Below are 13,428 nucleotides of genomic sequence, written 5' to 3' on the forward strand. Positions count from 1 at the left end.
TATTAAATACTAATAAGTTTATATATATATATATATATAATAAGTATTATGACATTAATCCTTAATAAGTATGTATTGAAATAAATTTATCAATAACTTTGATGTAAAATAATTTTTTATATACACACAAAAAAAATTATTACATAACACAAAAAAATTTTTTTGAGGATATTTCAGGAAAACAAAAATTATACAAAAAAAACATCAATTTATTTAGCAATGATCTAAAATAAAAGTGATTATTAGCAAAAAAAAATTATATTATTATTAATACACTATATATTACTGTATATAAGTTATAATGTATTTTTTAATTTAAGTGCTTTTATTTTGAACAACAATAACATAAAAAAAAGTGAAAATTCATGATTGGTTTCAAACAATTGGTGAAAAAACCGATTAAGAGAGAGAGAGAGAGAGAGAGAGAGAGAGAGAGAGAGAGAGAGAGAGAGAGAGAGAGAGAGCTTTTCAATATAAAACAATAGACAATATTTTTTTTCAACAACAACAAAAAATTAATAATAATATTATAATTGACTATACAATTGTAAATATTTTATTATATATGTAATTTACGGTAAATACCAATCATATATATATATGTTAATAACTGTATATAATAGCGAATGAATGACCATTAAATATAATATAATATCATACATAGTTAGATAACTAGATATCCATTTAGATATTCACTTAAAAAAATATATTATAATACAGTATATTATAATGTAATAAATAGTATATAATGAAGGAGTGAGAAAATTTTTAAGAGAGAGAGAGAGAGAGAGAGAGAGAGAGAGAGAGAGAGAGAGAGAGAGAGATATAATTGACTTCTCATCTCTTTTCACAAAAAAAATCTAAAACAAAAAAAACTCATGTATTAAAACAATAAATTATATATTAAATGTTATATACAACTTGTCTGTTATATTGTATGATATCATACAATGTATATACACTGTATATATATATTATATACAGTACTATAGTATATGTCATTAAATAATTTTTTTTCTTAAATAAAAAATGAGACAAACGAGACACACATTTAGACCCTGAGGTCATAATCACCTGAAAGCGTAATCTGTATTTCCGGTGACAATCACTGGCACTGGTAGTTAATAGTGTAGTCAGTAGTAGTAGTTGTAGTAGTATAGGGATAGTTGTTGTTTAAGCAATAATTGCTGTTAACTTTTTTTTATATATATTTATTATAATATAAAGCTTTTTGTAATATAATGTCTATGGATATGATAGCTACTAACAAGAGTGGTAGTAGTTATAGTCAAAAACCCTATATTATATGTCACTTACAGTATATACTATGTATTGAATACGTATATATATATACCTATAGTTACCTGTTGTCTGGTAAGTCATTAACAAAAAAAAACAAACTTAAAGAAAGAGAGAGAGAGATAGAGAGAGAGAGAGAGAGAGAGATAAAGAGAAATAAAAATCATTTTATGCGATAATATATATATATATAAAACAAGAAAAACATAGTATTTTTCTTATGGTTTAACGCACTATTTATTTCAAACTTTTATTATCAACAAAATAATTGTTTTTTATGTCTGTTTTAGTTTAGTTTTTTATTAATTTGTTTCAATGTTTATGTTTTGTTTGACAGTCATATACAACAACAACAACAACAACACTCACTAACTCTTTTCAATAACTATTACTTAACAATCAATCACTTTTAATAAATATTAGTTATGCTGTAATACTATGATTATTATACTGTATATAAATTAGTGTACAAATTATTATTATGTGTTTATTTTAGGGAAAAATTTTTTATAATACATCCTAATAATTGTTTTCTCTCTAATAAATCTAATTAGTATATTATCTAAATTACTATATATATATAGTGTATTTAATAGAAAATGTTAAATATAGTTGTTTTGTTTAGTTTGCAATTAAAATATACAATTATATATATATATATATATATATATATATATATATATATATATATATATATATATAATGTATATTTGTTTGTTTGTTAATAATAGTTAGTTTGTATGCGACATAACTTTTTAATTTTCTGACAATAATTACACATTATTTGTTCAATTGTTTAATAAAAAAAATTTTTTGGCGACAATTTTTTTTTGTGAATATATTGTCAAAAAAAATTATTATATTAATTATATATATATATACATGGAAATATTGTAATTAGTTTTTTTTATAAATGTTATTTTTATGCTAATAATAATTTTTACCAAAAAAATATAAATAAAACTATTAAAATATTATAATTATTATTCATCCATCATATGACATAGTTTTATATACAGTATTACATTTGTACAGTTGATTTAGTCCTAAAAATTGTTAATCACTTTATTATAATAATAATAATTATTATTAAAAAGATTAAGAAATATATATGTCTTATATTGTGAAATAAGGATTAAATCTTAATCTACATATATATATATATATACTGTATATATATATATATGTCTATCTATTGCAAAATTTTATTACTGTATATATATATGTAAATTTATATATCTATAATTTTAAATATATATATATATATACAGGTGTTTAATATGCCTACTAAATGCAAAACACCTGCACTGGTATGTATATACTGTACTACATATACAATATTTATATGATATCAAAGTGCAAACAAACATTTCAAATCAAAAATTCAAAAATTATTATTATTATTAATTTTGTCGAAAACATGTATCTCTAAAAATTATTATTTAAATCACATAAACCCATGACTACTACTACTTAAAACCCGATAACAAATTGAAAAAAAATTGTTGACCAAAATCTCAAAATCAAAAGTTTTTATAATATAGTTTGAATCAGTCAGTCAATCGATTTGCCCACAAGTGGTTGACTTAGTTTTTTTCCAATAAATTTTTGTTTTAATTAATTGATTGATTGATAGATTGATTAATTGGATTTGATTTAATTGTCATTATTTCACTATTTTTCACAATTTTTAAAAAATCTGATTTTTTTTAAATTAAAAATCCACAAATTAAGAGCAAACATGACATCAAACAACAACACCAACAACTCCTCCACCACTGATGACGACATGAACACCACCAGCGAAGAAGTCAACACTAGTTCACTGGATTTGCAACTAATGGACGGATCGCCAGATCAAGTGATTCCGGGTATATATAAACTAAAATTTAAAAATAAAAAATATTTTCAAACAAAAAAATATATTTATTAATCATAAATATAATATTAATTTTTAATTACCACAGAAAGTGATAACGATTCGGGAATTGTTGCCATTGTTGGCAAAAACAAGCGAATCGGTTCCACGGCTTCCAACTCGGATGAAGATCACAGTCTTAAGGATAAGTAAGTCTTCAGTTTTTGTTGTCTCCGGAAGAAAAAAAAATCATAATTTATTTGTACTTATATTTAAAAAAATATATTTATTATTAATTTATTTTCAATTGAAATTAAAATTAAAATTGTCGTCAAATAATAGGATCAACCAATCGGTAAACCAGTTGTTGAATACATACGGCGGCGTTGGTTCAGTAGTCAAACCACGGGTCAGATTTGACGACGAATTACCGCTTTCTGAACAAAATATGCGAAAGTCTTGTAAGAAATTGTTTGAAACCCTTCGCAACAACCAAAACAGTTTGCCATCAAATGAAGAGTCGTCTTATAATAATAATAACAAAAGTCTGTTGCCTTCATGTCATTGTCGACACTTTGCGCCGCAATCGGGATCATCGGTAACGGCCAACAACTCGTGCAACGCGTGCTATACTAACGACTTAAGTGAAGAATCATTCGACGACAACGAACTACTGATTACGACCTACGGTAGAGATCAGTACCCGACTAACGGTTACAATCGCCAATCGGGTGCTGGCGGTAGACATACCAAATACCATACGTTGGACAACCGGAAAAAACATAATAACCCGAACTTGTGGTCATCAAAAGCCGGTGGCGTCAAAAGTGGTGGTAAAACTTTCGAAGATATTGTCCACCGAAAGTCGTCGCCAATCGATTGTAACGAAGCGCTCGATAAGATTAAGCGAATGTCCGATCGGCTCGAGTCGTCATCGATGGTCAATGCTTTCGCTCGGCCGGCGTTCATCAAGTCGGCCGATTTTGGCCAAACAATGGACACCCTATACGAGACAATATTTCCGACGACAGATATACCAAAAGTGACAACAAGTCAGACGCCAAAAACTTCGGCGACAGTCGAGTCGCCCAATAGTCATGTAAATCGTTGGCTGAACAGCAGTCCCATCAACAGCGGCGGCAACAACAACAACATCGACAGGCATACTGACGATGACTATGTCATTGATGTCAAAGAGTTTAATGTGTTGTCTGCCGTAGCCGTCGGCGCCAACAACAATCGCTTTGCCTCTGACCCGAAGCCGCCGTGTTTTTTGCGGTCAATACCCAACGATATACATAAAATCCATTCGATGAACAGTCCGTCGAAAGGTTCGTACATATCGGCCGATCAAATCTATCCGGACATGACCTCCAACTGTGGTGACGACAACATCAATGGACTGCCGGTTACGGATGTAATGAACCGGTCATTTGACGAACGGACGGCTACGGCGGCTGACCAGCGATTCAGTCAATCGTATTCAGCCGGCGATGACATGAAAAAAGGTATACTCCGTAATCGACTGAAAGGTGCCACCAGTGAAATAGATCTCAACAAAACATCGTTGACCACCGCATCGCCAAAATCAAAGTCATTTCTCCAACGATTTAAGTCAGCATTCAGCCGTGCCTTTACATCATCGACATCCGCGTCCAACTCATCATCCTCTGCAGCCGACAACAAACAGTTTCAGAAACAGTTGGCCATCAATACAGTACACAATAGTAAAAGTCAGTCGCAATCGGATCTGCGGATTAATTGCGATCCGAAAGGTAGCCGAATGAACCTCAACACTGGTGGTGGTATGGATAGCCAACGACACCATCATCATCATCGGGGGTCGGCAGCAGCCGATAGGTCACCATCGTTTGTCAAGAATATCCGATCCCGGATCAGTTTGCGTCGATCATCAAACAAAGTCAACTCACCCGACAAGGATAGTAAGTCAACTAATAAAGCAATAAACAGTCGCCGAAGTTTATTGATGGACCAACGGTACAATAATTCTTCAATACCATCATCAGCAACGACATCGACGTTGTTGTCGTCACCGAAACACCTGAGCTTATCATTGGCAACGGTAGACAACATTGTGGGTAACAATGACGGCGACCACAATAACCGGGTTTGGGGCGAACTAATTAAACTCAATTCGGATTCATCGCAAGTAATCCAAATCCGTCGCCAAACTGGCCATCCGTTCGGCTTTTTCGTTGCCCGCGGAACAGTCAATCAGGTCAAAGGTTAGTGTTGTTTATCACCCAAATAAAAAAAGTACCGTAATTTTGATTTTGTTGTAACACTTCCTCTCTCTCTATCTCTTTGATTGTCTCCTCTGAAGGTGTTTTCGTGTCGCGAATGAAAGACGAAGAAACCCAGAAATGTCTGACCGGTGTCCTAGAAATTGGCGACGAAATACTGGCCATTGACGGCGAATCGGTTAAAGAGGCCAACATTATGCGTATCAATCAACTAATTGCCAACAAAGATACCATTAGACTAACGATTATTCCTTATATGAATAATAAATATTTTTAGGATTAAATAATTAATTATATTATGTTTTTTATAGGAGAAAAAAAATATTTTTAATTATTTTTCACTAATAATTAACAAATTATTTTTTTAAGAAATCATTTTATTTTATTTTTTGTATACCATTTCCATTACATATCATTTTTTATAAGATTTATTATAAATTATTTTTATGTTTTTTCTAATTTTATATACAATTATTATATTTAATAGTAAGTTAAATGAATTTACGATTGAATTTTAAAATAAATAAATAAAAAAGTTATTTATTATTATAAATGAAAAAAAAGTTTATTGAAATTTTTAAAATTAATTACTACTAATTAATAACTTTTTAATTAAATATTTAAAATAGTTTTTATTATGTAATAATTGTTTTTTGTGGAAAATTAATCAAGGTTAGTATTAATAATTTTTAATGGGCATAATATGCATACTTTTTTAAATAAAAAAAATTAAATTAATAGTTGACTTAACTATTCATCGTTGAAATATAGTATTATAAACTTTTATCATTTAATTAATAAATTTCAACCCTGATAATTTTTGCAAATTTTATATAAAATATTTAAACGTTGAATACTTAAGTCAACTGTTAATAAATTTTTATTATTAAAAAAAGTATTGTATTTTATGCCATAAAATAAAAAAATAATAAAAGTAACCTTGAATAAAAATTTCAATCCTGATGCTTTTAACATTTTATATAAAATTTGCAAAAAATTGTCAATTAAATCTAGTATTATAAAATATAAGTCAAGTATAATTATACAATCTATGATAATTTATTTTATGAGTAATATTACTACTATTTATTAATTAATTTTTAAAATTTTATATATTGCGGTAAATTTAATTAATATTTATCAAAAAAATAAAATAAGCTAGGTAATAAATATAAACACCCAAATAAAAGAAACTTAAATAATAATAAAACTAAATATATAATTTACAAAAAAACAAACAATTATTTCATTAAATTATATTATTGATAATATTACTTTTAATTAATTTATTTAAATTAGTAAAATATCTGTTTTATTATAACAATATTTATTTAATTTGTTTTTATATGTTATATGTTTTTAAAAACCCTAATAATTATAATAATTTATTGATTGTAGTCAACAAACAAACGAACAAAAATCTACATAAAATATGGATTAATTTATACAATTATTTTTCAAAAAAAAAAAAATTTGTCGATTCAAATACAATTCAAATAAAACTTTTAATAATAATTTTTAAAAAAAATTTAATTTAAATCTAATTAATAGCTAATTGAGTGCCCAAAACACCTATTGTTTTAATTATATGGATGACTGTGTTTGTTGTCGTTCATCAGCAGCTCCTCCTCTCTTATCGATCTCTTTACGCAAAGCGACCACACATTTAGCCATTGTTGGCGACGCACGGCTGATGACATCGGTTTGATAATAGTCTAACAGATCCGCTAGTTTTGTCCGCAACCGTATCGAATCGTTGGCCGCTTTCGGTGAGACTGGTCCGCCCGATGGTGGTCGGATGGCATCTATTTTCAAATTTTCATTACAGTAGACCAGATTCGGCGACAACTGTTTCATTCGTTGCCGTAAACCGAGCAACGAGTCGTAGCCGAGTGTATGATTGCATATCTCGGATACGGCCCGTACTATCTTCCAGTCGATTCGGGCCATCGACGGCGGCGTTATGGCGGCTAAGGTTTGCTGCGATCGGCCCTCCAGGTTGACATAAATCGATTGTTTTTCGGTAAAAGCGGCGCCGGGCAGTACAACATCGGCCCTATTGGCACCAATTTCGCCGGTATGTCCCTGAAATAACAAGATTTCCGGTAATTAATTTATCGGTTAATAGTAAAAAAAACTTGTGGTCAACAAACTTGATATATAAGAAAAGTATTGTTTTGCGGTATTTTCAGCTGACTGTCATCGACACCGAACAGCCAAACAAGTGCCGGCTCTCCATTGTCTTCCAGATTGAGTTCGGATCCGTTTCTTAGGCCCAGATCATAGGCGGCCACTTGCGATGCGTTTGAGTGCAATATATTGAATTCAATGTTAGGATGTTTATCGGCTATTTGTTTAACTAAATCGTAAGCATTTGAGTTGTCATTATTGCTACGAAGTATTTGTTGTCCCAAAATAATTATCGGTTTCTTAGCTGAGGCCAACTTTTTACTGATCGGATGTGTGCCGTTTGCCACCGATTTCAATGTCTTGATATCGTCACCTAACCAGTCGTAATCGTATAGCAGATCCAAACCTTTCGGCCCGATTAGGGCTATATCGTTGATCCACGAATTGCGCCACGACTTACGTATGCGGGCGTTGACCATCGGTGCCTCCAATCGGGGATTACTACCGACCAGTAGTATGAAATCACTTTTCTCAATGTCGGCAATACCCGTATTGAACAGATAGTTATAGCGGAAATCTAGATCCTGACTGCCGGGTAGAGCACTGGGATCTAATTGAGTGTCTGTGTGAACAAATACATTCTCCGAACCCAACGAATTGACCAGATCTTTGATGGCTACCATTGTTTCGGCATCTGTGTGCGGCCCGACAATGGCAACAATACGACTGGGATCGACGTGATTGATAGCCTGGCCAACCGATATGAGAGCGTCCTCCCAGTCGCACTCCTGCAAAGTCGAATCACTCGACGGTCGGACCATCGGAACGGTTAGTCGTTGAGCTTTGAGACCATCAACGGGTGCGTGTCTGGACTTATCGGCCAACCATTCTTCGTTGACATCTTCGTTCAGTCGGGGAATGATACGCAAAAAATCGCCCGATCGCTGGCAGACAGATATATTAGAGCCGACGGCGTCCATAATGTCGATTGAATCGAAACGTCGTAATTCCCACGGACGGCCTTTTTTTGATTATGATTACGGGATTACAAAAATTAATTATATAACGGGGGAGGGGGTATAAATCGATAATTATAACTTACCGGTAAACGTATACGGTTTGCTGGTCAGAGCTCCGACAGGACATATGTCGACAATATTGCCCGACAGTTCCGATACTAGTGCCGTATTTTGTAGATAGGTTCCGATTTGCATATCCGCTCCGCGACCACTGGTACCCAAATCGGCGCAACCGGCAATTTCGTTCATAAATCGGACACAACGGGTACAGTGTATACACCGAGTCATTATAGTTTTGACCAGTGGTCCGATATTTTTGTCTTCGACTGCCCGCTTGTCGTCCCATTGGATCTGCAGTCGGGATCGATCGGAGCCGAAAGCCATCGATTGGTCCTGAAGGTCACATTCGCCTCCCTGGTCACAGATGGGACAATCAAGCGGATGGTTGAGCAGTAGAAACTCCATAACACCTTCGCGGGCTTTTCTGGTCATATCGGAGTCGGTTTTGATACGCCAACCTATCGATTGATTAAAGAGAGAGAGAGAGATAACCATCAATTGGATGGACATTAACACACGGGTGGGTGGGAGCAGTGTGGTCACCACACTTACCGGGCATTACGGGCATAGCGCACGAAGCTACCGGTTTGGCCGCTTTTTCAATCTCCACGAGACACATACGGCAATTGCCGGCCACCGATAGACGTTCGTGATAACAAAATCTGGGTATATCGACACCGACTCGGGCACAGGCCTCCAGTACGGTAGTACCCGGTTCGACCATAACTGGCCGATCGTTGACAAATACTTCAACCATTTTCGGGGCCGGCGGTGGTGGTGGCGGCGGTGCAGCCGCTGAGGACAAGGCTCGCGAGCCAGTGGTTGTTGTTGTCGTAGTAGTAGTCAATTGGCCGCCGCATTGGTGAACGATTCGGTGCAATACTTTGGTGGCCACCAAACGATTCATTATTTATTTTACCGAAAAAAAAATGTTTTATTTATTATATATTTATATAAATCACTAATCAATTCAATTATTATTAATAAATATTATTTAAATGATATATCATTTAAAAACATTGCAATCGATTAATACTATATATAATAGACTATTAATAATAATAATAATAATAATAAACAGTTAATTAAATTTATGTTATTTTTATTGTTATTATTAATTGTAATGTTATTTCCAAATCCAATGGTTTATATCTAATAACAATAACAACAATAAAATGTATTATAAATTATAATATCAATTGTATTAATGATTTTGTTTTTGTAAATACAGTATTATAAAAGTTAAAAAGTCAAACAACTTTCATAAACAACATAACCAATACATAAAATATGATTTATTTTTTATTTTTTTTGTGAATACGATTGTTGTGAACATATTATTTATTTTATTATTTTTTTTATATAATACATACGCTGCCATCTGATTGTTAATACTGTTAATAATTAATTAAATAATATTAAAAATTAATTAAATAATGTTAAAAATTATTATTATTTATAATTTAATTAATTAATTAATTATGAATATTGTAATTATACCGAAAAAAACTTAATTATATATATTATTATAAAAAACTATTGTTAACTATTGTATAAAAAAAATCATACAATTTATATATAGATTTAATTAATTTAATAATTATATATAATTTATTTATTTATTTATATATTATTTAGTTAAATATAGTCTATTTTAAAAAAATATAGTTTAGTTTAATTAATTTAAAAAAAAATTAAATGTTATATCCAGTAAATGTACAAAAATTTTTTTTTATTGTTATTTAGAAATTTGATATATATTTATTAAATTTAATCTTTTAAAAAAAAAAATCAATTAATTAAATCATTTGAACAATAATAACAAGTCTATAATAGTTTATTATAATTTTCTTAAAATAAATTTTTCTATCATTATTTATATTCAAAAAAAAAATCATATACAGTATAATTTATAATACGGTAATTAAATTGATAGTATTTTAAAAAACAAAAAAAAACAATATATATATTTATAGTATTTTATCACTAAATAAAAAAAATGCAATTAATTTTTATGTATATTAACTATATATATATATATATTTTTATCAAAAATTAATAAATTGGTTTAAGTTTTTGACTATTTTAAGAGATATTTAATTATAAATATATATATATTTATTTAAATCTATTATATGATATAATAATAATAATAATAATTCAATTGCTATTAAGTTTGATATCGTCTAATATATCTTTGGCGCCCAATCCGAGCAAATCCTGGGCCAAATCGTAGCCAATCATTGCACTGTTGGCCAACTGGTTGGCCGCCGTCGCCGCCTCCGTAAATTGGCCGACAGCTATACCTGTATAGTTGAACGGACAGACCGATCGATCGATAGTTGTCAGGTCTGGCAGTTTGTTATCTAATTTACGATTCAAATTGCGGCTAACTTTACCGTCAACTCGGCTGCGGCCGTCCAGACTCATCACTACGCCCTCCAATGTTAGCACACAGTTAGCATCGTTATCGTCGGCACCGGTAGTCCAAACTGAACGGACACCTATCGGTATAGAACAGCCGCCTTCGAGTTGTTGCATAAAAGTACGTTCGGCCAGACATTCGCAAGTAGTCTTCAAATGGATCAACGGTTTCAATAGATCCATAATAAACTGGTCATCCGTACGGGTTTCGATAGCCAATGCTCCCTGACCTACAGCATAGTACCAATTATCAAGTAACTGGCCAGATATACGATGGCCGTAATCGGCTCGTATGAGTCCGGCCGATGCCAAAATCAATGCCGAATAACCGCTAGTTGGGTCGTCCAGTTTGCTGAGTCGGGTGTTAAGATTTCCGCGTATATCGACAACTCGGATGTCGGGATTCAAGTGTTTCAATTGGGCGATCCGTCTCAGCGATGACGTACCGATAGTAACGTTTTCGTTGATTTGGTGACAATTAGGCGACAATATATCAAACGGATTGTCCAAATTGAGTCCCGATTTCAATACGATAGCATCGGACGAGTTTTCGCGTCTATTATAATAAAAAAAATACAAAACAATTATTGAATTGATTTTTTCCCCAATTATTTATAATCAAAAACTTAATTATCATTTAAATAATTGTTTTTAAAAAGTTTTTTCTTTAACAAAAAATGTACCGTAAGTTCAACACAATAGATGGTAGGAGAATACTTCCCGGGAAACTTCCACACCGGGGGGTAGGGGTAGAGAGGAAAGTGGGGGTCGACAGGAAATTGTCTAGTAATATGTGTATTGATTATCAAAGGGATTAACAACATATTATACTAACTTTTAAAAAATGATAAAATCAATTATACTTTTTTATTGAGAAAATAACAAAAATATTTGTGTATTTTTTTGTTTATTTTGGAGGCAAACATTTTTCGGGGTTTGGTATCTAAGTGTTAAGTATTTAATGTATATAATTGATATAATCATATCATATAATAGTGTAAAAAGCAAATAAAATTAAAATCATAACTAAATCATAGGAAACTGTAGCTAAACTAGTGGTATATTCCGGTATATACATGTATATCATATGTATGTACAGTATGTTTGTGTGGGTTAACACCCGATTAAGTATACAATTAATTAATAGTTAATAACTAATTATTAAATAAAAAAATAGTCAAACAATCAAAACATTTTTGTTTATAAAAAAAATAGTAAAATATTTCATCAAAAAAAAATTATAATAAAAAATAAATACTTTGTAATCACAGCTATGGCACAGCCGTCGGGCAGTGTTGTCGGCAAGTCTTTGAGCGAATGGACAATCAGATCGATATTTTCGGCCAACAAGTCGTCCTCTAGTTCACGAGTGAACAGAGCTTTTTCACCGATTTTGGCCAACGGCCTGTCCAACACATTATCGCCGGTTGTGGTCATCGATTTGATGGTAAACTCGTAGCCGCCGTCATCGGCATCGGTAGCGTACAGTTGCCGCAACTGGTTGACCACCCAATGGGTTTGTATCATGGCCAGTTTACTTTTACGGGTACCGATACGTATGTGTGTCCTCCGGTTGGCGGCGGCAGTGGTGGTAGTTGTAGTGGTTTCGGCCATAGTTTGTGTCGACATTTTGTAATTGCGGTCCAAAAAAATGATTTATTTAATAAAATAAAAACTTTTTTAAAGTATATTATTATTATTAATATTAATCAAAAACACAAACAGTGATAATACAAACATATGTATAGAGAGAAAACACTATAATTATTATAATATAAGGTATATATATATAAGGTATCCAATAGTTTACTGTTAAAACTGTTGCATACCTTTCAAAAAATAAAATAAAAATTACTAAACACTACACGTGTATTGAAATTATTAAAATTATTTTAAAACATATCATATATGAAATGTTTTATCCACATATTATAAAATTTTGATAATATATATATATAATATTAAGCAAATTTTTTTTATTATCAAATATATCTATCTATATATATATAACAGTATATAATTAATCAGTTTAAAATAAATGTGTTTTTTTCTATTGAACACACATATAATATAAAATCAATTGATTGATTGAGTATTTTTTAATATATATAAATATACTGTATATATGTGTATGTGATTAACAAATATACAGTTAATTTTTGTAAAATAAAAAATAAAAATACAAGTCAAGTGTTTGTTTGAATCAATAAAAAAAATTATTGATATACTGTATATATTGGTGTTTTTAACACACATGTCTATTACTACTATACTAGTACATACAGTATGAATTGACAATTTTATATTTTCAATGTTATCAATATCATATTTCAAAAAAACAAAAATGTTTATTTCAAGTGGATATATAATACAA

At 31.0% G+C, this 13,428-nt stretch overlaps 3 protein-coding genes across 3 annotated transcripts; 1 reads left to right on the top strand and 2 right to left on the bottom strand.

The window, feature by feature from the left end:
• The first annotated feature begins 2,908 nt into the window (after positions 1 to 2,908).
• Positions 2,909 to 5,698, top strand: LOC128956096 (probable serine/threonine-protein kinase DDB_G0282963). Its single transcript, XM_054301779.1, has 4 exons — positions 2,909 to 3,170; positions 3,267 to 3,366; positions 3,500 to 5,403; positions 5,502 to 5,698. Exons 1-4 carry the CDS (start codon positions 3,041 to 3,043, stop codon positions 5,696 to 5,698), a joined length of 2,331 nt encoding a protein of 776 aa, XP_054157754.1. The 5' UTR covers positions 2,909 to 3,040.
• Positions 5,699 to 6,900: 1,202 nt separating this feature from the next.
• LOC128955006 (NADH-ubiquinone oxidoreductase 75 kDa subunit, mitochondrial-like) lies at positions 6,901 to 9,551 on the bottom strand. The gene is made up of 4 exons (XM_054300630.1): positions 9,183 to 9,551; positions 8,654 to 9,088; positions 7,575 to 8,572; positions 6,901 to 7,506 (listed from the first exon to the last, which is right to left on the bottom strand). Exons 1-4 carry the CDS (start codon positions 9,535 to 9,537, stop codon positions 7,006 to 7,008), a joined length of 2,289 nt encoding a protein of 762 aa, XP_054156605.1. The 5' UTR covers positions 9,538 to 9,551; the 3' UTR covers positions 6,901 to 7,005.
• A 1,239-nt stretch (positions 9,552 to 10,790) lies between these two features.
• Positions 10,791 to 12,690, bottom strand: LOC128956097 (porphobilinogen deaminase-like). The gene is made up of 2 exons (XM_054301780.1): positions 12,313 to 12,690; positions 10,791 to 11,610 (listed from the first exon to the last, which is right to left on the bottom strand). The coding sequence occupies exons 1-2, from the start codon at positions 12,681 to 12,683 to the stop codon at positions 10,791 to 10,793; spliced, it is 1,191 nt and encodes a 396-aa protein (XP_054157755.1). The 5' UTR covers positions 12,684 to 12,690.
• Between the last annotated feature and the right edge of the window lie 738 nt (positions 12,691 to 13,428).

This window comes from Oppia nitens, unplaced genomic scaffold (assembly GCF_028296485.1).
Source record: "Oppia nitens isolate AA-2021 unplaced genomic scaffold, nextdenovo-longstitch-racon4-pilon3 scaffold2_pilon_pilon_pilon, whole genome shotgun sequence".
NCBI lineage: Eukaryota > Metazoa > Arthropoda > Arachnida > Sarcoptiformes > Oppiidae > Oppia > Oppia nitens.